General features: G+C 32.0%; 2 protein-coding genes across 2 annotated transcripts; one reads left to right on the forward strand and one right to left on the reverse strand.

The window, feature by feature from the left end:
• Window positions 1-1,262: 1,262 nt before the first annotated feature.
• LOC100778077 (probable ribosome biogenesis protein RLP24) lies at window positions 1,263-3,171 on the reverse strand. The gene is made up of 5 exons (XM_003551021.5): window positions 2,988-3,171; window positions 2,323-2,430; window positions 1,964-2,077; window positions 1,745-1,881; window positions 1,263-1,643 (listed from the first exon to the last, which is right to left on the reverse strand). The coding sequence occupies exons 2-5, from the start codon at window positions 2,401-2,403 to the stop codon at window positions 1,469-1,471; spliced, it is 507 nt and encodes a 168-aa protein (XP_003551069.1). The 5' UTR covers window positions 2,404-2,430; window positions 2,988-3,171; the 3' UTR covers window positions 1,263-1,468.
• Window positions 3,172-12,758: 9,587 nt separating this feature from the next.
• Window positions 12,759-19,212, forward strand: LOC100780211 (nucleobase-ascorbate transporter 12). The gene is made up of 10 exons (XM_003551023.4): window positions 12,759-13,492; window positions 13,597-13,694; window positions 14,020-14,190; window positions 14,352-14,452; window positions 15,590-15,725; window positions 15,817-15,867; window positions 15,966-16,253; window positions 17,024-17,258; window positions 17,726-18,012; window positions 18,611-19,212. The coding sequence occupies exons 1-10, from the start codon at window positions 12,997-12,999 to the stop codon at window positions 18,830-18,832; spliced, it is 2,085 nt and encodes a 694-aa protein (XP_003551071.1). The 5' UTR covers window positions 12,759-12,996; the 3' UTR covers window positions 18,833-19,212.
• Window positions 19,213-25,913: the final 6,701 nt, after the last annotated feature.

Consider the following 25,913-nt stretch of genomic DNA (forward strand, 5'->3'; position numbering starts at 1 on the left):
TCAAAAGTATTATTTAAAAAATACTTATTTTAAAATTATTTATTTAAAGTTTAAACAAACTAACTCGTCCGTATTTTAGACAAAATGCTTTTTTCCCTGAAATGTTTTGGTATGTTTCGGCATGTTTTTCAATTTTCATTTGTTTCACACATTTAGTTTTACCATTAAAAAGAGAGATTAGAAACAGGTATATCTTCAATAATTTTTAGTGCAAAATTAATTCAACTCGTTTTTAAAGAAAAAAATACTTATTTTCATCAACTTCTTCCAAAGATTTTATAAAAAGATAAGGTGGCCATTAGTTTGTCCATTTTCTGTTTTCATTTCAGTGAATAAAAAATGAGACTTAGAAATGTGTTTGTTTCAATTTTTGAAAACATTTTTTATGAAAATATTTTCTAAAAGAAGTGAAAACTTGAAAACAAAAAATAGTCGTTTCATACGTTTTCGAAGTGGCACTTGCTGTAAATATAACAACTTTTGCTCTTTTCTTTCTTGTTTTTTTCTTCGAGCTTCTCTTTGATCTCATCATCTCTAGAAGACTGTAGCTTTTTCATCTCTTTTCTCTCCCGTGATCTGGAGACTCAATCCATCTCCATCACTGGTAAGTGCATCCTCTTCGCCACTGCCATTCACAACTGCTCACGAGGAAAAGCAAGGCCAGAGACTCCGGCGGCAAGGTCTTCTTGCACAAGGTCAACAACATTGTCAAAGTTCCTCTACATTTTCGACATGAACATCAGCACCCCAAGATTGTCGTTATTGTCAAAGATAACAGATTGGTTTGGAAGGTGGATGCCATGGAAAGATGCAGAGAAGGAATTGAGCCACGCATGTCTTGAATGTCATGGAAAGATGTTGATTCAAGTATTTCTTTTCTTGGCTCAGAGTTGTAACCTTCTCCTCGGAATTGGGGTACCACCCCAAATGTCTGAGGGAAACTTCTTGGCATATGATTTTTCTATATTGTAATTTTAGCTAATTTTTTCAGTATAGAATAAGTTCATGTCGTATAAAAATTCAGAATAAACAGTAAATATTTCAGAAACTTTTATTAAAAATAGTTTAAAAAATTATTTTTTGAAAACAGAAAAATAAAGTCAAAACAAACATTTTCTAAATCTTGAAAATTAGAAAATGAAAATAGAAAACGCTCCCTCAAATCATGCGCCACCTAAGATAGTAACAAACAGCTATTACTTCAATGATGACTCCTTCGTCACCCAGCAAGCCCACCAATTCCAGACCAAGAAGATTTTATCTAGGCTATAGCAACAACTTTCCGATTTCCTTTATAATAGTTGACTATCTCAGAGAACCATAGTTTTAAGAGACAAATACATCGAATGTTTGAAGAACACATCATTCACATTAATGATCACAAGGAAACTGGTAAACTGGACCTTACAGGCAACTAATTTAGCAACAAATATTAAAACGGCAAAAATTAAGTGCAGCATTGTTAGAATTACTCTTCCATGGCATGATTCTCCTCTGATTGCTGTTGGGAAACCTTGACTTTGATCTTTGGTAATGTGAGAGATGGATCCTGTTGAAGCACAGAAGGAGCTTTGACCAAACTGATGCCCTGCTCCAACTCCTTCACTGCCTCCTTCAGCAGCTTTTCCTTTTTTCCTTTCATCCTATTGAATTTTTTTCAAAAATGTCAGCAAAAGGCCAAAAGAAAATACCAAGTAACCATTTCCAATGTACATAATTATATACAAGTTGAGTCAAAGAGGACCTGTTCTTATGGTGTCTCTCCTCCCTGGTGACTCTGATTTTATCAATCTTAGGAATGGCCTTCAGGACATTCTCCGCAAGATTCCTGTCATATCTTTCAGGCCTGTTTCGTTTTCTCTCAAACTCAAAGGTTGAGTCCTAAAACAAAAATATAACAGCTGTGAAGTTTCTCAAGTCAAGGAAATTAAATTAACCAGGTATCGAATATCCAAGTCATTACCTGAGTCATATCCTTTCCATGCACTCGACGATATGCCTTGGTCCACTTTACCTTACGAGGATTTCTCTTCATTTTAAAGTTCTTGTGGCATTTTGATCTACAAAACCGAAAAATCTGGAAAACAAAAAACAAAGAATCATGAGGAATCTGAGCCACCACTTTAAAACAGTTAATCTCATCTGATCCAACAAGAACAATCAATTACACAACTACTAATTCTGAGGTAGAATTTACAGAAAAGAACCAGGGAAAAGTATGACTATCTTTTTAAATATTTCAATCTTTCATAAATGAAGAAATTCTTTAGGATGAAGTGAAGATTATTCCAAGGAGTTAGGAAGGAGTGAAACCATTTTTACCTTTGCATCATTACGAACAAACTGGATTCCATGTCCGGGGTATACGGTTGAAGAGCAAAACCAGCATTTCTCCAATCTCATTGTGCCTCAAACTAGAGCAGCACTTCACTAGAAACGAAAAGAAAAAAGGTCCAAAACAGAAAACAATAATAAGGTACGCATACAACATCATTGAAGAAAACCCCCAGATGATAAATTGAGATACATATTGTTAGGTCCTACTTATATCAACAAATTAAACCACCGCAAGCAGAAATCTCATCAGTTAAATAACCTAAGGATTCGAAGAATACAACAGAATCAACATGTATTAAATCCCTATCATATGCAATAGCAACTATTAATAAGTGAACAATTAGCTTCGAATAGAACCAATTCCTTTAACTGCCAAAAAAAAAATATTGTTTAAAAGAACCTTAAAAAAGCACTGAAAATTGACAACAATAAAGGGTGCATCTTCGTGAAGCTTCTACTGCTATTATCCTACTGTTTACTCCTATTATCCTACTTAGCATCAATCCAATCGCAAATATAACATTCGAAAATGTTAAAACATAGAATACAATGATTAAACCATCTAAGAAAATCGATATAACATTGTTTGTTGTAAATATTAATCCTAAATATAATATCGACGCAATTGGAACGTGTGGCTTTGCACTTACATAACTGCTGCTGCTGCTGCTATGGCTGCACTCTGATTCCGTCCACGCTGCGGTGGCGGTGGATTCAGAAGAGGAAAACTGAAAAAAGCCCTAATTCTAAAACCCTTTATTTTGTTTTTATTATTCTTAAAGGGTTTATTGCGGGTTAACCCGAATAAATTCAACAAGTCTCACTTAATAACCCAACCGAGAACGGGCATTCCCGACCCAATAACAAGGCCCAAAGTAAATACTCCATGTTCTTTACCGTGGATGCCCGATTTAGTAAAGCATTGTTTTAGTTTTTCGATAATTTGAGTACTATTAATTTTAATATATCAAACTTAAAATTATATTTTGGTATGATATTTTTTATTGATTTAAATATTTGTAAATTTTGAATAGATATAAAAAAGTTATTTATTTTAAGTATAAGTAGCACTTTATAACATTTTTTAATGAAAATTTTTCATTTTTAATTTATTATCTAATGCACTCAAGACACTAGTTATCACTGGTTTTATTTAAAAATTAATTATTACATTTATTTTTATTTTCAATAGAAAAATTTCTATTTGTAATTGTTTTCTAATGATTTGTTTGATTAAGGAGAAATGAAAAAGGGAAAAAGAAAAAAAATGTAATTATAGAAATTATTTTATTTGGTTAAATAAAAAATAGAGATAAGAATGATTTTGAGAGATTATATTTCTATTTTGAATTTAAATTTTCCTTTCTTGATTCAAACAAACAAAGATAAAATAACATTACAAAAATATATGCACAATACTTTATTATAAATTGAAAATTTACCACAATTTGTTTCACACTAAAACCAATTTCTTTCATTTAAAAAAACTAAAACAACATAAAAAAAACTTTTAATTCATTTCAAAAGAAAAAATAAATAAATCTGAAAAGTGTATATAATTTAAGTTTAATTTTTTTATCAAAAATACTAACCGGTAATATTAAGACATTGGTTAAGATATCAAAAATTAAAAAAAAAAAAAAAAAGACTTAGCATGGTTCTTCTTGATCTCAATATAAATTTTTATTTATTAATTTTTTATTGGTGTCTTGAAATTACTTATTAGTAAGATTCAAAAAATTGTAGTTTTTATCAATAATTATGAATAAAAAATATTGTACAAATAGTGACTTTATTGTCAAGCTTTGTAATAAATTTATTGAGATTAAGTTAAAATTTAGCAGCAATAGTACAAATATTTATATACTATTTTTAATGAAAATTATAATTTTATTCTTATGAGGCTACAACCACTCCAATCAAGTAAATGAGTAGACCAAGTAATACTAAATTCAATTTCTTTAAATAAGATATCGAGTTTGAGAATATGATTGAGGAAAAAAATTCACTAAAGATTGTTAGTCAACAAAATCGGTGATACTTCATATTAATAATATAGTATGAACTCGCTAAGCTGGCCATCCGTGCTTAGTGAGCACACTTAGATTGATCTGAAACTTAGAGACTTTTTGCATTCCACCAGTGGCTTAAGCCCAATTTCGCCTCTGGAATAAAATTAGGCTAAGCGAGCCTGTCTCGCTAAACCTAAAGCAATTTAGATTTTTGATTGTTTGTTCATGTGCTAAGCGCAAATAACTCTTTGTCATGGAATAAGGCTTAGCGAGTCTGCCTCGCTAAGCCACCAATGTCATTTGTAGTGAGTCTCGCTAAGCGTCCACTAGTTAGTTGGTCACGCTAAGCGCGCCTTACGCGCTAAGCACAATTCCCTCTCTGTTTGTGAATAAGGCTTAGCGAGTCACCCTTCCTTAGCCACTGTTATCTTTTGGCTAAGCATGATGATCTCGCTAAGCCATTATTGTTGTTTTTTTGTTAGTATGCTAAGCGCGTCCTACGCACTAAGCCACTTGTTGTTATTTTTGTAAGGCGTGCTAAGCGAGCTCATCTCGCTTAGCGCCCACCTATCTTACCACTTATTTTCTTAGGTTAGTTTTCAATAAAACTCCTAACTAACTTTAATCATTTTCTGTGCCTTGGTGCAAATGGCTTCTAAAAAGAGACGTGCTTCCTCTTCCAGGCCTTAGGAGCCATATGATACATCTCGTTTTGTCTCTGAGATCGCATGGGAGAGATATGAGACGAATTTCCATCGCAGGAACATTCTCCTAAAGCAAAATATAGAGCTGGCATACTCACACTATGATGAATTCCTTCAGGAATTAGAGAGACGCCAGTGGCATAAGAACTTGACAAGGCAGATGGAGAATCGCATCGACTTAGCCATGGTCAAGGAGTTCTACTCAAACCTCTATGACCTAGAGGATCGCTCCCCCAAGAAATGCAAGGTATGGGGGAAGATGATCAAATTTGATGCCACCACACGGAACACCTTCCTGGAGACATCGGTTGTACTCGAGCCTGGGGAGAGGTACTCAACATACTCCTGATTCTGCCAAACTATGTCTACCAGGGCGGGGATTTGCTCTAAATGCTAAGGGGGCGCCTTGGAAGCTTCTGAGGAAGGGCCTGACCACTCTTGCCTAAACCTGGAGTGTCATTTCATACTCCAACCTCGCTCCTACTTCTCATACCTTTGACCTTAATGTGGACAGAGCGAGGTTGGTGTACGGCCTTGACATGAAGATGGGCATGGACCTGAGCTCAATCATTTCAAGCCAGATATCTCAGATGGCCCAGTCCAACTCCTTTAGGTTGGGCTTTCATGCCCTTATCACAGAATTATGCATAGCTAGAAGAGTTGTGTCTAACTCTCTGACTTTTGAGTCCCTCAACCTGACCATTAATTTGGCATACATCAGGAAGAACTTCTAGAATCCAGAGGATCCTTCCATCACATTCCCTGGGTCCCGTAAGGCCATGGCCCGAGCTCCTTCAGACGCTATAGTTCCAGCACCAGCTCCAGTCCCTCCACCTTCAACACCTATTTCAGCTTCAGCCGACCCCTCTATACCTAGCAGTGACGTTATCGTGCCCATGCTACAGAGCATTCATCACAACATTTTCCTGGTGATGCAGAGTATGTAGAATCTATCTTAGTAGCGGCCGATCATGAGCACGAAGGACTTCTTCGCACAGGTAGCTTGGTCTGGAGTCCAGCCTTCCTTTTGGGGGGGGGAGGTGAGGCTCCTGCGGCCCAGGAGCCACGGACACAGGTCGCTGAAGACACTCTAGAGGCTAGGGAGGCTAAGGATACCCCAGAGGTAGAGGCAGAAGCGGATGTTGCAGACACACCAATGGAAGCTCCTGAGGAGGCTTCAGGCACAACAAAGGCGGACATTGACGATGATTATGTAGCAAATGTCACTACGGTGCAGGAGACTTGGGACCCATGGCCCACTTCAGCTCAAGATGATTGAAGCTTGACATGACTTCATTTAATTATTTTATTTTTCAAACAATTTTTAATTTAGTTATTTATTTACTTAGTATTTTACTGCTTTTGAAGTTGAATAGTGGTTGACTCTTGCATTTCATGATTTTATTCAGTAATGGTGTTTGTTTTGATATTTGGTTTGACCTAGATTGATTGCATGATATGAGTGACTTGCACTGTGAAATCATATACCTTGAATAAGTCTGTTTTATGTAGAAGAGAAAAGGCATGAAAGTTAGGGGCGTGAGTGAAAATGTTAGCTTGCATGACAGAAAAATAATGAAGGTGTAACCAATTGTTGTAACCTGGTAAGTTGTGTGAATCTTAAACTGTGAGAGGACCACTAGCATCAAGTAGTGATCTTTGCATGAATCTTTGAATATTGAATGAATGCACGATTTGGAAATGATGAAGGGCATGGTGAAGGCCTATTATGTTTATAACATTGATCGAGTATAGTTGGCTTGTGTAAAAAGAGAACCTCTTTAAAAATCCTTGATTTTCATTTTTTTTATTCATCTTTTAGTTAAAGTGGCAAGTATAGTAATGTATTCCTAGGGATACCATATCAAATCATATTTATAAAAACTAAATTAAGAGTTATAATACTATGACATTTTTTTTAAAGGAATTATATATATATATATATGTGTGTATATTAAATATACAAATATCACTATAATATTAACATTGAAAAAATCATAAAAAACCAATAGTATTGAAACTTTATTTTTTTAATAGGTACAATTAAAATAGATACATTTAAAAATGTAAATATTAATAAAAATATAACCAAGTCTTAATGTCGGATGAATCTCACGGATTTATACACTTTTTTACCGATACAAGAATTTAATTTTTTTCTCACGAAAGTATTAATATCATGATTAGTAAAAAAAACATAACATAATTTAAATTTGTAAAAATACTAGTTATTTTTTAAATAAGAAATTAAATTTTCTGTGGGATACATATAAAAGAAATGCGTATGTTGCAAGCAATCACGATTTCCTTTCCAAAACCAAGTAAGAAGATGAAGAGAGTAAGGATGGGTTCTGGGTTGGGTCATTGTTAGAGCAGTCGCTTTCATCCTCAAACGGCTAGTTGGCGTTTGGGCATTATATCCTAACAAGCACGCTCTTCCAACACTCCCAAATTTTAGCCTTTACTTTCTTCGCACCATGCCACTCCAGCTAGCATTTTGTATTTTCCTTTTTAATAATTATACCTCATCATAACCACCACCATCACCTACTTCATTTTGTAAATGTCCTACTTGTCACAATTCTGGCCACCATTTGCAGAATTACAAATATACTATATGGCAATACTTTGGATACTTTAGTTTTAAGTTTATAATTTTAAATGATTATTCAATTTCACATGTCCTCTACACAAATTCTCACACTCATTTAGGAGATTCTTATGAGCTTACTATTTATCTACCATCAATATGTAAAGTCTTTTATATTAACAATTACTTTAAAACAAGTAATTATTTGTTATTATATAAAAGTTATTGAAGTAAATTTTATGTTATTAAATTATTAAATATTTATAATGAATGGAACCATAATTAACGCATTCAAATAACTCATTTTTTTCACATATGATTACAAATTAGTATCTCGTTACCAAAAAAAAAAAAATTAGTATCTCAATTGAGAGTCAAAATTTGTAATTTTTTTTATAGAATTTGTTGGTATTCATATGTATTTGTTTTTCATACAACCTCAATTTCCTATAACTAAAGTTACTAAAAAGAAAATTCATGAATTAAGTCGCTATTTTTTTTAATAAGAGAAGACCACGAATATCTTCTACTAGACTCAAGTTGAATATATAAGATTATTATAAGTGATAAAGTTTTCCCTTTTAGAAATCTAATTTAATTTCAATAAACTCTTTGAAGGTTTTTTATATTATCAACTAATATAAATTATTTTAGACTTAACTTGAAAAATATAATGAAGAATGTTATAATACATGCATGCTAACAGTGTTGCACAATATAATTATTATATAATTATTGAAGACAAATGATACACATGTGTAACAAACTTAACCGTTGCAACATAACTGTAAAGGAGAACATATTTTTGTAATCAACAAAACCACCACCAATTTTAAGCAAATTTTGTGGACTATTTGAGAACGTTTTAAATATAAGAATAATGAAATTAATTTTTAATGTGTAATGTTATGTAATACTCCTACTTATGCATTTCTCAACATATCTATCTAGTGTTACGCCATTGGTTTTAATTAAATGCCATGTGTTTCTTACTGTTTTAACTTATTATGGTAAAAATTATTCAAAACAAATATCCTATATATGTTAATATTTAATATGTTTATACACATCAATTAAATAATTGAATTAGTATTTTAATTTAAAACAAAATTATATACAAGAAAAAGGTATAAAAGTGTGAATTGCTTAACTGTTACTTAAAATTTCAGCATTAAAATAAAATATATCTGAGTAACTAAAATATGATGTAAAATTAAGTAAGGCACTTAATAAATAGTAGGAGATAAAAAAATCCAAAATCAATAACTTAAATTACAGAATCGAAAAGGCTCTAATAATGCTACAACTGTATAGGATTCGGATCTATTATGTATTCACATACATATATTTATATATCTTTGGAGACTTTGTATTTTTTTTTCCTTTATCAATAAATATTAGCCTTAAAATATTAGTTTTATTAATAAAAAGATTAAATTTGTGATTTTTTTTTCTTTCTTAACTATTCAACACTCTTATTATGACTTTCTTTGGAAGGTTACAACTCACTGGTCCTTTCCATCATGATATCCTTGCAATTAAAACAAGTTTAATGGAGTTATTTCTGAGCTTAAAAACTTTTATTCATAATATTTATCATTATTTTTTGTTAAGAGTTTTTAATGTTGGAGGTTGAATTTAAAATAAAAAAAAAACTTTCAAAAACTCTTCTTTTTTAAAAAAATATTTTTAATGTAAGTGAGAAAAAATATTTTATATTATAATTTTTTAAGTAAAATTAAATTTTATGATTAAAATAAAAATGACAAAAATTTATATCCCATTTGACATGTTACTCCCAAAAAATAATCTAAAAATCTAAAATTAGTTCTTCCACTCTCTTATAGATGAACAAGGCATTGGATTCCCCAATGATCTGACGAAACAAATTCTGATCCCCAATGACTGCGCGATGGCTTACGCAATTTTGGAATCTTTTGTTCCATCAGTTCCTTACGTTACTTATGAACATGTGTAGGGAAGCTGGCATGTTACAGGCCAACTGAAGCTTTTTGATTTGACTGGAAACAAACTAAAGCTGAACCCCCATTTTACTCACTCGTTCCACTAGCCTTTCTTTTCCTGAGTTGTGAAATTTCATGTGGAATATTGGAGTTAGTACTGAGTTACTTGAAGGAAGGCATGTACCATGCATGTTTAGATCAATTTAATGACATTCTTCGTTACTAAGTCTTCATTAAATTAATATTTTCATTGAGCTTCTTCTTCAATTTGTTGTTAAATGGCCCACTCAATAGCACTTGTTTATCATGCACGTTGCCTAGGGCGTTTCTTGTTGGAAGATATTTAAAGACTAGTTTGCATGAAAGCTGGTGGAATTGGCTATGAGTCTTTTTCCGAGCTGGCATTTTGTTTGAACTTTGAAGCCACCTCAGTCCTCATCCATTCAATGAAGAAATTAAACTACCCCCTATAATTTTGGACCCCACGACATTACTTAATTTAAACCCCATTAAACGTTAAGAAACAAACATGTGTATGTATTCGAGAACAGTTATCATGTAAAAAATGAAAAGAACAGTTCAACATTTAAACATAAAAAATATTAAAGCGTTTTTTTTTATCATATATTAAAGTGTGTGTAACTATACTAATGGATAGAATAATTAAAAGTTATTTGAAAGCTAAATGACGATAAATTAAAATTCAATTAGAAGTCCATAATAAATTATCATCCTTTAGTTTTGTAGCTGATTAGAAATGTGTTTAACACTTTAACTATAGTAATGGATAGACTAATGATAAATTAATTGTTAAACTAAAAGTGAGGTTAGACTTGACAAAATAAATCAATAAGTTATTTGAAAGCTACAAAATTGGCTAAAATTGAAAAATTAATCTTTAGTGTAAAATTATTAAACTTATTTATTGAATTAAATATACTTTATAAAATTAGATGTTGAATTAGCAAATAAAATTATATATATATATATATATATATATATATATATATATATATATATATATATATATATATATATATATCCTAAATTATATTTTAAGATCACCTACCATTGATACAAGTAATAAGAGCTTGTGTTCTTAAATCAAGTAGTTCAGGATTTGAATTCTTATTGATCATTGGATATAGAATAAATTGTGTTAAGATAAAAATATTCACATTATGTACACTCAAGCCTTCGATAAAAATTTATCATTATTTTCTATGTGAAAGAAAGTTAAAGCGATTAATTTTAATTATATATAATTAATATAAACGGTCAACATTAAACTTAAATTAAATAGTTTAACTTTTTAGTATAATAAGTTCTCACTAAATATGTTTTTGATATATGAGTCATTTCTCCAATTTATCCACCATGAGACTTTATCCTACCTCTTCATTTACTCTCATGAAAATAAAGCAATCAATTCAACGTCTATTTATTTTCATTGACGTAGGGTTTTCTTCTTCACTCTTGAAAAACAGAGAAATAGATCGTACGAGTTTAGTTTAATTTACTTTAAAAATTAAAAATATATTTTCCTAAATTATTTTTTTTTAAAATAGTTATCTTAATACTCTTTTACCTATTAAGCTTTACAAAGTGATATACCAAATAGAATATGTTTGGAAAATGGTTCAACCCCTTTAACCGCCAATGACCAGTGAAAGTGGCAATGTGTCTCCGAAAGCGAAAAACACTAAAAACCGAACACACTTCTAATATTAACGGTCAAAATGTGCATGGCTTAAAGCTATTATTATGAGACTGAAAAGCAAAAAGAACATTACATAAATTAAACACCCGTAATATCAACATGATGTAGTATCGTTTTCAAGGCATCCAAAGTTCAGCCATTTTCCCATGCTCATGTTGTTCAAAGCTTTAAATAAAACTTTTTGTCTTGTGTTGGCTTTATCGAGCAGAAAACTAGGCCGCACTTTCAAACATTATCGTGAAGTTTCCATTGAATACATGAAGTAGTCTAAGCTATCTTTTCATTTCGGCATATTCTCTCAGTGTACTTAGTTGAGGGAATTTAATTCTCAGAAAATTTTAAATTTTAAAATTTTTAATTACTTTAATTTTTTTTTTAAAATTTTGTGTTTGATTACTTTTTAAAATACACATCTTTCTTTCTTAACACTGTCAAATATATACAATATTAGCTGAATTAGTAGGCAATTCAATTGTTGAGCTGCATATGTCAGAATGAAAATATTGACGTGGGAAAGAGACCAGTCATCTAATATCCGTGCCTAACAACATATGTTACAACAAGAGCCGCATATGCATAGTTTTTTTTTGTCTTCTTCTCAACGTAAAATAATCAAAATATATATACAATGTACAACTTTAGATGTTTTCCTCTTTATAACTACTATTGTAATTGCTAGAAGTTAAAAATGTAACTCGAAGAACAAGTTATAACAAGTATTTGGACTCGTACTGAATATCTATTTATCTGAATAAAATAGAATGCATGTTTGAATAAAGAAATAGTAAAATTAAATACTATAAAATACTTTAATTAATTAAATATTTGTTATTCAATAACCGTTTGAGTTAAAACATGCTTATTACTAATGATTCTTTCAAATGAATTATTATCTTTTCCTTATTTAGAATAATCGATTCACTTTTAATCAAAATATCTTTGTAAATTTCTACCAACAAAAATGTTGTGTTATTTGATGACTCTAAAAAAGGGGACAAAATTCGATATAACATTATTATAAATAAAGATAAGGGAATTTAATTAGGACATTTGAAGCTTGATAAATACCAGTACTTGATACGTACATCATTTATGAGAATTTCAAAACAAAATAAATGGTCGGAAAAATTCATTGAAGAAAAAAGAAGAAAAGACACATTAAATAAAAAAAAAACTAAATTAATCCATCCACATTTTTTCCCCATTATGTCACTCCGGCGAAGTAGGCATTAGAAGATCTTTGTGTTTTGTTTTGTTGCCATTGAATTTTTTCAAAGCACAAACCAAACCAAACGCGAGTGACGTCAGCAGGCACCGGTTATTTCGGGAGAGAAGAAGAGAAGCGATGGAAAGAAACAAAGACAAAATCAGAAAGAAAAGGAGCAACAAAACAAAACTACTATTACCAAAGTAAATAAAATAATAAATTTAATGACGCGGTTTTAGTTTAGTTTAGTAGCTTCTTCACTTCAGTTTCTTACCATTTGTGTTTTTCTCTGTTTCTCTTCTCACTTCACTGCACGTTTTTCTTCACTCTTTCTCTCTCTTACATGCCGGAGTTTCCTCTCTCTCCGGAGAATAATATAAAAACCCTAAACCTTCGCTTTGGTGCTACACTCATCAGATCTACACTACAACTTCCAAGTTCAAGCATTATGTGTCACTAGCGATGTCCAATTCCGATCCCAAAACGAGACCCCGTCCGGGACCGTGGCCGCCGGCGCCGGCGCCGGTCGTCAAGGCAATGCCGCCTGCTTCATGGGCCAAGAAAACGGGCTTCAAGCCCAAGTTCTCCGGCGAGGCCAATGCCAGCGACTCGGGCCAGATAAGCCTGCAGCCCAAGCCCAGGGAGCCCGACACAAACGTGGATCTCGAAGCGGGTCGGGCCAGGGATCCGGCGAATGGTGTGGCCCACCAGAACAAGGTTCCGCCGCTTCCACCTTCCAAGGATCAGCTCGTGAAGAAGCGAAGGGACCCCGACGGACTCCCCAAGAGCTCCGTTCCTAGTACCAATGGCCAAGCCACTGCGGAGCCTCCACCGCCGCCGCCTCCGCGGAGGACGGCGAGGCACGAGGAAGTTGTGGACGCGCCGCCGCAGGACGACGACGATTTCGTGTCGAGGCATTCGCATATGAAGTATGAGCTCAGAGATTCACCTGGTTTAGGTGAGAATATGAATAAAGATATATGCTTTCTTTGAAGTTGAAAATTTTGATGTAAAGTTTAATTTATGAGCTAATTTTTTATTTTTTTTGTATGGATGGTTTAGTTCCCATTGGTGTGTACGGTATTCAACATTACTTATCGATATTGGGTTCGTTGATTCTCATTCCGCTCGTTATAGTTCCGGCAATGGGAGGCTCTCATGTGAGTGACTATGTTTGGATTAATAAACTTCTCCATAAGCACTTAAAGGAGAAGAAAATAAGAATGTAAAATGAATGAATATTGTTTTTTACCTTAGGTTAAATTAACATATGCATCTCAGCTTTTGGAGAAGTTAGATGAGAGAACTTCTACCAAAGTTAAGTGTATAAGTTGATTTTTTAAGTTATGAGAAAATACTTTCTTATTTTCTTCTCTTATAAGTATTTAAAAAGTTTATACAAACAGGACCTAACTGAATTTTTATTTATTTATTTTGGTGAATTTATTAAGTGGTTATTCTTATCTGATGTGTGTGTGGGTGTAGGAGGATACTTGTTCGGTGATTTCGACTGTGCTCTTTGTATCTGGAGTGACTACACTGTTGCATACAAGTTTTGGGTCGAGGTTGCCCTTGATACAAGGGCCTTCTTTTGTTTATCTGGCTCCGGTGTTGGCCATCATCAACTCCCCCGAATTTCAAGGATTAAATGGAAATGTGTGTTTTTCTTCTCATTTCTTTTTGTTTCGGATGATGTTTCTGTTGTTAGTTATTTGTAATATGTCATTGGCTTTTGTATTATCTATATGGTGAGGTTTTTGATGGGGTAATTGATACTAAGACTGATGATGATTTTTTTTTTTTGTATCAATTTTCAGAAATTCAAACATATAATGAAGGAGCTGCAAGGGGCTATAATTATTGGATCGGCTTTTCAAACTTTTCTTGGATATTCTGGACTTATGTCACTGTTAGTAAGGTATGATTGTGGGATTTTTTATACCCGTTTATTTGTCTTGTTTTTTAGTACACATTTCACTGTTTCATCACAATAACGCAGCATTTATTCTTGTGCATTGATTGAGGCAATTTATAATGTAGTGCTAACTGCTATAGTTTGAGAGATACTGGTAGAATATTTGTAGGAGACAATGCTGGGAAGAAGAATAATGAGAATAGGAACAATAGGGAAATTTAATATTGCATAAACGCTAGTACTTTAAAATATTGCATATGTTGGTGTTGTTTATTTTAATTTGACTTTTTGAAAGGAAATGGTGTTTCTCTTTCACTATTAATTAAAGTTGTTCTCTAGTAATTAATACCCACAATCATTGGTTGGATTAATGTATGTATGAATAGCTTTATGTTACCCTCTAGGAATTCAATTTTAAGAACCTGAGCTTATTCATACATGAAAATGTGCTGTTTTAAATGGTTAAACATAGCGTGTTCGATATAATTTTTGCACATCATTTCTCATGGTTCCTTCCCACTTGTTATGTCTATAATTCCTCTTGGTTTATTTTTAGACATTGCATAGCCAGTTCTGATGCTTCCATTCATTCTAATTTGTGTGCAGTGGGCATTAATTTTTTTTCTATTTCTTCCACTATGTAATAATAGTAAAAACTGTTGATGAATCATTGCTTAGACTGAGGATTTATATGGGTTATATTGAAAAATTGTGCAAAATTAATTACATATGAAACTGGCTATTTGTGGAAGGTTTGGAGTCCACTCCACACACCTAAAAGTTTCTTCCTAACACAGTTAGTAGACCTCCATCCTCTCACTCAAGTATTCAGAATGCATACGTGTCATAGGTTAGAATAAATTTTTGCAATGAAATAAGCTGTATTTTCCCCCTATTTTGGCAAGTGTCAACTCTTGCTTTAGCCTGCTGTAATGAGTGTCTTTAACAGTGGCATGCGGTGGGTTGAGATCATATTTTTTTAACTTCACTGGGTACTTTTTCTTGTGGATATGGTGGTATTAACCTTTCAATACCCCTGACCTACCAACTTTACCTTTCCTCTTGATTAAATGACTATATATAGCATAGTGTTTGAGATGTCTGAAATAAAAATATTGCGTGTCGTATCTGAATTTTCAGGTTGATCAATCCTGTGGTTGTATCCCCAACTATTGCTGCAGTAGGACTTTCATTTTACAGTTATGGTTTTCCGCTAGTTGGTACATGTCTGGAGATTGGTGCAGTGCAGATCTTAGTGGTTATTGTTTTTTCTCTTGTAAGTTTGTTGAATTCAAGTTCCCACTGTTTATGGATGGATCATTGCACTGTACTGACATGCTTAATCTTTTCTTTCTTGCTTTCTGCAGTATCTTCGTAAAATATCTGTTCTTGGACACCGCATATTTCTAATATATGCAGTAAGTTAAATGTTACAATATTCTTCTGAGTTACTCTTCAGAATTGAACATAATTGATTTTCTGTTTAGTGATTTTTTTTTCTTCTCCTAACTGCCAGGTTCCTTTGGGTCTGGCAATTACATGGGCAGTTGCTTTCTTGCTGACTGAAGCTGGAGCCTACAACTACAAAGGGTGTGACATAAATATACCTGCCTCAAATATGGTTTCTGAGCACTGCAGAAAGCATGTCTCAAGGATGAAGTATTGTCGAGTTGATACTTCTAATGCATTGAAATCATCCCCGTGGTTTAGATTTCCTTATCCATTACAATGGGGTACTCCTGTCTTTCACTGGAAAATGGCTCTTGTGATGTGCGTGGTTTCCTTGATCTCATCTGTGGATTCGGTTAGCTTCTTGTCTTTTTTTTTAAAAAAAAAACTGTTCCCTGGACTGTTTCTTTTTATTTGTTTATCTTCACTCTGAATATGTTGAAAATTTAACTTCATTGTATTCAGTCGGAAAATCTGACCATCTATTTGGTTTCTTGCCATCTTTTTAATGTGCTAGCAAATATTATATGTGAAAAGCTGTTCTCTTTCTTGCATGATACAAACTCTAAGCGAAATAATGATTTGTACCTAACAAAACTAAATATGCTTAATATATGATGTCTTGACTTGTATGCTGAAGTAAGAAACTTGAATATTTTGATTGCAACCTTTGACATTGAAAGGTAAAAATGGTAAAAACTTAAGAGACTGGAGGTATAGGCATATATAGTCTATCAGATCCAAAGTTAGAAATAACGGTTGTCGTCTTGTTTTGTTGTTTTCACCTGATGACATTCGTAATTTTTTTTTCCTATTTTCTGCTTCCGTTGTAATTTGTAAGTAAATAACATCTGTAATGGTAATGCAGTATGGGTTCTACCTTAGTTAGGAAATCAAAGCATTGATGGCAGATTGTGTAATCTCTAAAGTAAAATTTCAACACTACAAAAATCCGTTGTGATTTTATTTTTTGAAGATATTGTCTAGACAAGTGAGAAAACAGCATTTATCTGAGATTAACCATATAATATATCAAAATTGAAATCATATTTTCATGATTTTTTTTCTTTACACAGGATTATATAATCAGTGTTGTTGATATTCATTTTGTTTTAAACTTTGTAGGTTGGTTCGTATCATGCATCTTCATTATTGGTAGCATCCAGACCTCCAACTCCCGGAGTTCTTAGTCGAGGAATTGGTTTGGAAGGTCTTTCTAGTGTCTTGGCTGGTCTCTGGGGAACTGGAACAGGTTCTACTACCTTAACCGAAAATGTTCATACAATTGCTGTCACTAAAATGGGAAGCCGCAGAGCAATTCAATTGGGTGCATGCTTTCTGATTGTGTTGTCTCTCGTGGGTAAGTGTCTAGTGTCTTTCTTTTCTTGCATCTACCTTTATCAGTCTATCTTGTGATGAATAGCCACTGGACAGAAGTACATTTATTATGAGACTATTTAGACGAAAAACCATTCAGTGTAATATATCCTGTTTTTTTCCCTTTTGGAAGTATAGAACAATTAGCAAATATGACATAATCTCTAGCACCAGGCCTTTCTGAAGAATTGGAGTCGGTAGACCAATTCTTTTCATCAAACTTGTTTGTGGCATCCAAGTGAATCCTTAGTTTTAATTATTGTCCATAGTGATTTGAAATGCTGAACTGTAATGGTTACATCACTTTGTACTCATCAGGTTTTAGAAGCATATTTTTGTGGGGAATGTTTGGTTTTTAGAGTCTTTCTCATGTCTCTATTGCAATTTGTACTCAACTGTAGAATTTTTCATGCAAATAAAAACATGTTTAATTTTACTTGTACTGGACAGGTAAGGTTGGAGGGTTCATTGCTTCAATTCCCGAAGTAATGGTTGCTGGTCTCCTATGCTTTATGTGGGCAATGCTTGCAGCATTGGGCTTGTCTAATCTACGTTATAGTGAGGCCGGAAGCTCTCGCAACATCATCATAATTGGGTTATCATTGTTTTTCTCTCTTTCCATACCTGCCTACTTTCAACAATATGGCATCTCTCCAAATTCCAACTTGTCGGTTCCAAGTTATTTCCAACCCTACATTGTAGCTTCTCATGGGCCTTTCCGCAGCAAATATGGAGGGGTATGCCTTTTACTATTGTGCTGGATTTTGATGGCATCATTTTGTGTGATTGAAATTTGTTCATTACTATATGACTTAAAACAGAAATTTCGAAAAAAAAAAGAAAAAAAAAAACCCACTTTCGTGTGTTAGTGTGGTGTGGCTATGAAAAGCAGGTCATGGCATATTTATCTCCATTATTTTGTAAATGAATAGAAACTACCTTTATATTCAATGTGGCATGGGTAGTTGCTTGGATGTGTTAGTTTTTAAGATCAATTGTTTACCTAGTTTTCATGAATACTTACGCTTGTGTAAGCAGCATCTTCTGTGATAGAATCCTGCATGTTATTTCATGGTTGCTAAATTGTAAGTGCTGCATAGTGCTTCTCAATAACTACTATATATATATGACATAATAACTTCATGATGCAGTGTACTAGCGCTAATAATAAATATACGAGTATTGGGGAGTCATCATAACCTCATAACGTGGTTTCCTTTTTAATTTATAGCACTTGAATGCTGGCTACTTCCATTTTAAAGAGAAAATATAATACTGTTGGTTTACATGTCAGGCTTTTCTAAACAACACTTGTAAACCTGTTTCCTTTTGCAGTTAAACTATTTCCTGAACACAATCTTTTCACTACACATGGTGGTAGCTTTTCTTGTTGCTGTTATCTTGGATAATACTGTGCCTGGCAGCAAGCAGGAACGTGGGGTTTACGTTTGGTCGGAACCTGAGGTTGCTAGAAGGGAGCCTGCTGTTGCTAATGACTATGAGTTGCCCTTGAGAGTTGGTAAGATTTTCAGATGGGTGAAGTGGGTTGGTCTGTGAATGACAAAAAAGAGTTTTATTGGCTGAATGAACATTTTCAGTTTATTGGATGTTATCAACCGCCAAGATAGCATTCTAAGTCTGGATTCACATCATGGGCGCTCAATCATGAGTAGTATAGTTAGTTGGTCATGTTACAGAGATAATTTGTGTAAATTGAAAATCCGGAGGGAGGGGTTTATTTGTGTTATAATTTATTAGATTAGCATGTATTTAGTTTTGATTCATTCAAAATCTCCACATGGAGGTTTTCTTCCTTGCTTTTAAGGCGGCATTTGACAAATCTTCGTGGTTATGTATATATATAAATATACACATTATACCTGCTCAATCGGGACTAGAAAGTTTTTGTTCAATATATTTATATTTATTCCGATCCACCTACCATCTTTGGCACCTAGCTGTTGTATATTAGTTGCATACCTTGAATCTAGTTTTTGTTTTGATTCCTATATTGACCATAAAAAAACTAATCAATCATCAATATTAGCTTATGCCATTGTACTCTTTCTATGCAGTGAAATCCTTGAATTATTATTACAATCTACAATCTTTTTACGTCCTTGAATCCTTGAAATAAAGTCGTTGTAGGTGTTAGTGCAAGATGGTCCCATTTCCCGCGAAGTAACAGCACGGTAGAATTAGCAAACGGGATGCACAAGTCGTAGTCTTAGCAATCCTTGTCAATCAATTACTATAGTATAGAGAACCCGCTTCTACAACAGTTTTTTTCTTTTTCTTTTTCGAAAGCAGTTATTACAATTAATGTGTAGGGGAGATATAAGGTTTTGGGAAAGGGTGAAGGGATTTGATACCAATTCCTTTGGATGCCTGAAGACTGAGGAGGACATGTCTTCGTACCAAAGGCTTGAAAATGACTTTACTTTGCCATAGTAGAAAAGGTAAAATGGTTACGGTTTGTCACTTGATTGATTTTAGATTATTCACTTGGCTTTTAGTGCATATATGTAGAAGCCGTAATGGATTGGTACCTACAAAATATGGGCATTGATATAAAAACTAGGCAGAATCAGAATATAGATATTACAGTATAACTAACGGAATTTAAATTGTTTTAGGAAAATGGTTAATGTACACTAATTTCTGGGGTGTATTATGGACTATGGATATAGAAAGAAAGAAAAATAGAGAAAAGTGATAAATGATATAAAGAAAAACAAAGAAAAGTAAAGATAGACACAAGTAATAAGTGGTTTGACACTGTTTTAGTAGTATTTAGTAATATATATTAATAATAATTCATTCTTCTATTAGCATTTAAATATCAAGTGGTTCTATACAAGTATTTGATATGTACAAATACTGTACTAGTAATTCAATTCTCAAATCTTCAATGTTAATTAATTGGGATTCCATATAAATTAGTGTAAACTATGGATAATTTAAAGTTTACTTGCGACGATGGAATGTAACGGTACGTAATATCATTTAATTTTTTACTTAAATATTTTTTTAGTTGTGTAATTTTATGTTTTTTATTTTTAATTATTGTAAAAAAAAATTGTGTTTAGTCCTTGCATAGTTGCGTCTTTTTGGTTTACATCCTTCCATCCATGCTCCATCCATATCCGTTAAAAAAAAAATATACATGGCATCATGAGATTTCTGTCCATATGTAACGCAGATGTTGCATGTCCCAATATGAAATTTTAATAACAAAATACTAATGTTTTGCTTATTTTACAAATTTGGAAAGTTAAAATATTTTTCTTTTTAAAAACGCAGAGACATCATAAGTTGATTTTAGAAGGTGAAATGAGCTATTTGATTCTTTATCTTATTTTTTTGTTTTTTTTAGAAAGTTCAAAACTTAATCCTTTAACCCACGTAATATTAAGGCCATTAATAGGATAAAGGTGTGAATGACTAAAAATTATGACAAAATACAAGTGTTTTTTTCTTTGGCTGCAACAACCATGGAAACTGACCATTTTCTTCACACCACACTCTTTGGAAGCAAGAGTATCGGGGTTGCTCTAAATCTCTTTCTCATCAGAACATTATTGTGGAGGCACCATTGGTGTGCGAAGATAGTGAATTCCGGTAATCAAGATGTAGAAGCCCAACTTCCTCACAGACATAGTAGGCATAGCAAGGGGCACACCCGGATCCATCATTCAGCCTTAGATTCGAATTGGCAAATGAATTTACACTAAATCCACTACTACATTTTACTCATTGCATAAACTCCAAAACCAATCCACGACATCAGCAACATCAGTAGACAATAGTAGCAGTAAATTTTTGTTTCCTTCTCCATTTTCAACTTCAGGTTTTCAATTTTCTTTTACCACATTTCCATCATGAGATTTGAACACCCACAACTACCAACAACTACATATCCAGAGCCACATAAAAAAAGGAGGGAGGGGGAGTATTGTTTTGTAACCTTTGCTGCTTAATGTTAGTATTGCATTTAGAAAATTTTAACACAGTCCGCAACCAGTAATTCCTTCTTGGAATCTCGAAAGGTGTGGAAAAATGTTTAATCCTCTGAAAATGATCTCTACAAAAAAGCAAAAAAATCAAAGACTACTTCTATTGAATATCAACAAGCTATTAAATGAGCAATGAATAACATAGGCAGGATTTTAAAAATTTATTTTTCCTCTTCCAGATCAATTCTCACCATCACTATTGCTTGGTCTTCACTTCATGGTTAACACTTAACAGAACAACTCCTGGAAATCCCACAAGATATATTGTATCCATTTCCCATCTCTTTTACACCTTGGCCACGGTCTCGGTCCTCCTCCAAGTTATATTTTGACTAGTATGGATTAAGAGGAACCCGATATAAAATTATGTTAACACAAGATTATATATCCAAATTTAATATAATAACAGATAAAATTTGTTTAACTTTATTTATTGAAATAAGTATTTATTTTAATAAAATAAGTAATTTTTTTATGTTTAAGTGTGTTTGTCTAAATTGTTTTTAATTAAAAATAATAATTTTTATACTTATTTTAAGAAATAAGTTATATATATATATATATATATTTAAAAATATTATATAAAAAATACTTTTTTGTTTTTTATTTTAAACAAACCTACTCAATATTCATAGGAAAAAAGTGTGGTTGACTCAAAAAAAAGAAAAAGGAAAAAGGTGTGGTCGTCACTCGTTAACTAATTGCAATTACGCGCAGATGCTACGCGGCAGCCACGCACGTGTTCCACCTATGACTTAACTATTAAAAAAATCCTTGATTTTCAGCATGCAATCAACCGTGATGTTCATTATAAAATATTTTTTGGATGGATATTTACACATGCAAATTTCAAGATATGAATATATATACTTGAGATCAGTTGAAGTGCGTTTGTATTCCTTTTCGTATGCGACTTTCCAGTTAGCAAGGAGAAGGTCAATTTCATTTTATTTTTTTCAGAAAAAAAAAATGTCAAAAAAATGAAAAACGGATTATACTCTACGACTTCTAATTTTTATTTGGTCATAATCATATAATTGGAGTTTAAAAACGAAATAGGCACAATATGCACGTGGCATCTAAGTAGTAGTTGTCAAATGTCAATCAAGTAAGTTAAGGAGCCCGCCTATATTTGCTGCAAATTGTTTTATATTTTTTAAATACTTTATAATTTTATTTTAATACAAATTATAATTAAAATTAATTTAGATGTATTTTTACTTGTTAGAAAATTATGAGCTTAATTTTTTCTAACTTTAAAACAAACAAACCCTTGCTTACATTCACATATATTTTAGAAAATATATTATACAAATTAAATTTATTCATTGAAGTATCAAATAATTTTAAAAAATTATAAAAAGTCGTAGATATGATCTATTCACTGAAAACTTTTAATTTGACATTTGGATTAATAAATTTTATATATCTAGGGTTATTGAAAAGAGTAATGCAATGAAGAGTTTTTTTTCCCCTTTAGTAACTTCATTTTCTTTCTCTCTCTCTCTCTGGATATAACTCTTTCTTTCTTTTGACTGGAAGATATATATCAATCTTAATATACTCAATATATATGTTTTCTTGACATTGCATCATTGCTTGTAAAAAAAAAAATTGACATTGCGTCATTAAGTTGGCAATATAAGCCGATAACTTAGTTTTACATTTTATCCTTTCCCACACGCACACACAGAAAACTAAAACTACTTGAACTTACAAGTTTAAGGTGTTTGACATAAGAAAATTAGTCTTAGAAGAAAATAGTGCGCATAATGGTTAGCAAGTCATACACTACTATTATGTAAGTGTGAAGAATAATTTAAAATTCTTATATAATATTTTTTTAATAAATCCTCTGATTTAATTTATTGACTTAAAAGAATATTGAAGATTTTTATATTTTCAAAACATTAAATCTATTGTTTTTGTAAATTACTTGTTAATGAAGTCAAGAAATAAAAATATACATGAGGGAAGGAATTGCTTTAGCTAGCTCATGCGCACAAATGCACAATATCTATCTTGAAGGTTACTTGAAGGGTTTTTTTTTTTTTTTTTTTGCACAGCCAACAAATTTCAATTTTATTAAGATAGAGTGAAGAAGGCACAAGAAGTGATCTTCACTCAGAATATTACAAGACAGTGAATGCCCCTGCATAGGGACCAATTACATGGCATTAGCAAAATAATGTTCGAAGGGTTGAAAACTAATTAAACTACATTTGTAAACTTTGATGATTGCCACATGGAAAGATAGATGGATCATGGATTATGGATTATGGATCATGGATGTCTTTCGGCTCTGCACTTGACCAGTACAAAGAGGTAGTTGTGGGTTTGAATTTTCTCAAATTAATGTATCCTTACCCACTTTCTGCACTGTTAATTTTGCACTCTAATTAGTTATTTCAAATGCATAAATGAACGATCGATGTATAACAAAAGTAATTCACACAGGGAGTAATTAATTATTCGTTAATTTCATGAGTAGCTGAGGTTCTTTTTGTAATGTTAAAAAAAGAAGGAAAAAACACTCAACCATGCATGTTCTAACAACTGTAAAGAACGTAAAAAAAGAAAAAAAAACTGTAAAGAAATTGATGAATATTAGTTTTTCTTATTATATATTCTGCTATCTTCCTTATTGTTTTAGAAGGAAAAGTATGCCGATAGAAAGGCTGAAATTTTAGTTTTAAAAACCCACAAAATGTGATCAATAAAAATGCGTTCTCTCATATCTTTCCAAATAAAAAATATATATAACAATGTATTCTTTAATATTTTTTGTTATAAATTAAAACTTATTAAAAAATTAACAGCAAAGAAAACAATTAGTATATCATAGGTACAAGGCTTACCCGAACCCTTACTAAAGAAAGTCAACCCAAAGGTTATTTTGTATTTACATATATGTCAACATAAATATAAATAACCTAGGCTTGACAGATAAAACTAGAACCATGTTTTCTCCAGCAAAACATATTATGCTACCATACCAATATGGCAATATACAGTATATTCCCAGACCTACCTCATGAAATTTATATTCACTATATCCACCTCTTGATATACCATGTTTAAAATTTATTAAATAACGTGACTTCCTTTCCTTATAAATGAGAGCTTCACTCATCATTTTATGATTAAGAAAGTTTAAATAATAACCCCCCCACCCCCATATAAGAATAATTATATGATAACACCTAAGCCACAAAACTTGATGAGCTTAGTCATTGTCGTAATTATAGCATGAATTCATTATTGTTCCCCGTTCCGCCATTTACATTAAGCCAGGTGATTATAGTGGTATGAAAATTCAATAAAAATCATAAGAATTGAATTTTCATAGCTAAAATTTAATACTTATAATATCACTTATTTATTCGCATATTTACTAAGTGACGTGAACACTCATGCAGTCATACACAATAATAACATTTTCCTTTTAACTTTCTCAATTTTTTTCATAAAACTCTTTTAATGATTTTTTTTATAATTAAACAAAGAAAAACAAAGACTGGCCACATATAAGAATATATTTAATTAACAGCCGAAGACTACAACTCTCATTTAGAAGCATATGAACTATTAAAATGGAATTTAAATGTCTTAATAGAGTTTTTTTTATACACATAATTATAAAATAACTATAATCAATATATTACAGATACTCAACATGATGTCACACCTTTCAAGTTTCCAATGAGATCAAACTCTGCGTCAAAAAAAAAAAAAAAAGAGATCAAACTCATAATTACTATGGCAATTATTTTTTGACAGAGAATTTACTATGGCAATTATTAATCCACAATATAAACATATAGTAAAATGTATGTTAATTAATTATGGGTTGCGTGAGATCTAAAGCTATTGGTTGAGTAATTGCTTAATGCCTACAAATCATAAAAAATGCTATTCATAAATTTTACTTGTTATTAACTAAAGTAATACTTTTTATTATAAACATTTTTTTTCACTTTTTTTGTCTCCTTGAAATTTTAAACTTTTTATTAACATAATAATTACATTCTATTTATGTAAAGATATTTATTTATAAAAAAAACAAACATTTATTATATACAATGTACATACTTTTTTGGTAATGATACAATATATGTACATACTAAAATACTAAGTTTGTATTAAAGCGTAAGTCACATTGAGAAAAAAAAATCTAAATTTGTCTAAACTAGCTAGGGATATGATATGATCAATTAAAACTTATTTCAATTAAAAAAGGAATTCCATCTTCCTCTGTATGTGCATATGTGGTTTTAGGTGTTTAAAACAACTCAGAGATTTCCAAATAAATAAATTCAAACGTGGGTTTCACACTGGAGGATAACAATTAATTGTAGGTTCAATGAGTGAAGCCATGAAAACACCAACAATCCAAGGGAGATTCATAAATTCAATCACGGAAGTTCAGTTTTAAAAGAAAAATAGACCCAGAGAAAACTCATCACTATTATATATATTAACCAATCAAAAAGGTAAAGCATCTTGTAGCATTTTCGTTTTCGGTACAGATATTGTTTATACTATTGTATATTATTCATCAGACGCGTGTCCTGTTTCCCCTGCCATATTTTACGTGTATAGCTTAATATATACAACACAGT

The sequence above is a fragment of the Glycine max genome, chromosome 13 (assembly GCF_000004515.6).
Source record: "Glycine max cultivar Williams 82 chromosome 13, Glycine_max_v4.0, whole genome shotgun sequence".
Classification (NCBI taxonomy): Eukaryota; Viridiplantae; Streptophyta; class Magnoliopsida; order Fabales; family Fabaceae; genus Glycine; species Glycine max.

Bases quoted from the DNA above. Each gene is read 5' to 3' on its own strand.
- LOC100778077 (XM_003551021.5), bottom strand. From the start codon at position 2,403: ATGAGATTGGAGAAATGCTGGTTTTGCTCTTCAACCGTATACCCCGGA. The intron at 2,078-2,322 runs GTAAAAATGGTT...TTTGTTTTCCAG, and splicing joins TTGTTCGTAATGATGCAAAG to ATTTTTCGGTTTTGTAGATC. The intron at 1,644-1,744 runs GTCCTCTTTGAC...AAAATTCAATAG, and splicing joins GAGAGACACCATAAGAACAG to GATGAAAGGAAAAAAGGAAA.
- LOC100780211 (XM_003551023.4), top strand. From the start codon at position 12,997: ATGTCCAATTCCGATCCCAAAACGAGACCCCGTCCGGGACCGTGGCCG. The intron at 15,868-15,965 runs GTAAGTTAAATG...CCTAACTGCCAG, and splicing joins GCATATTTCTAATATATGCA to GTTCCTTTGGGTCTGGCAAT. The intron at 16,254-17,023 runs GTTAGCTTCTTG...TAAACTTTGTAG, and splicing joins TGATCTCATCTGTGGATTCG to GTTGGTTCGTATCATGCATC.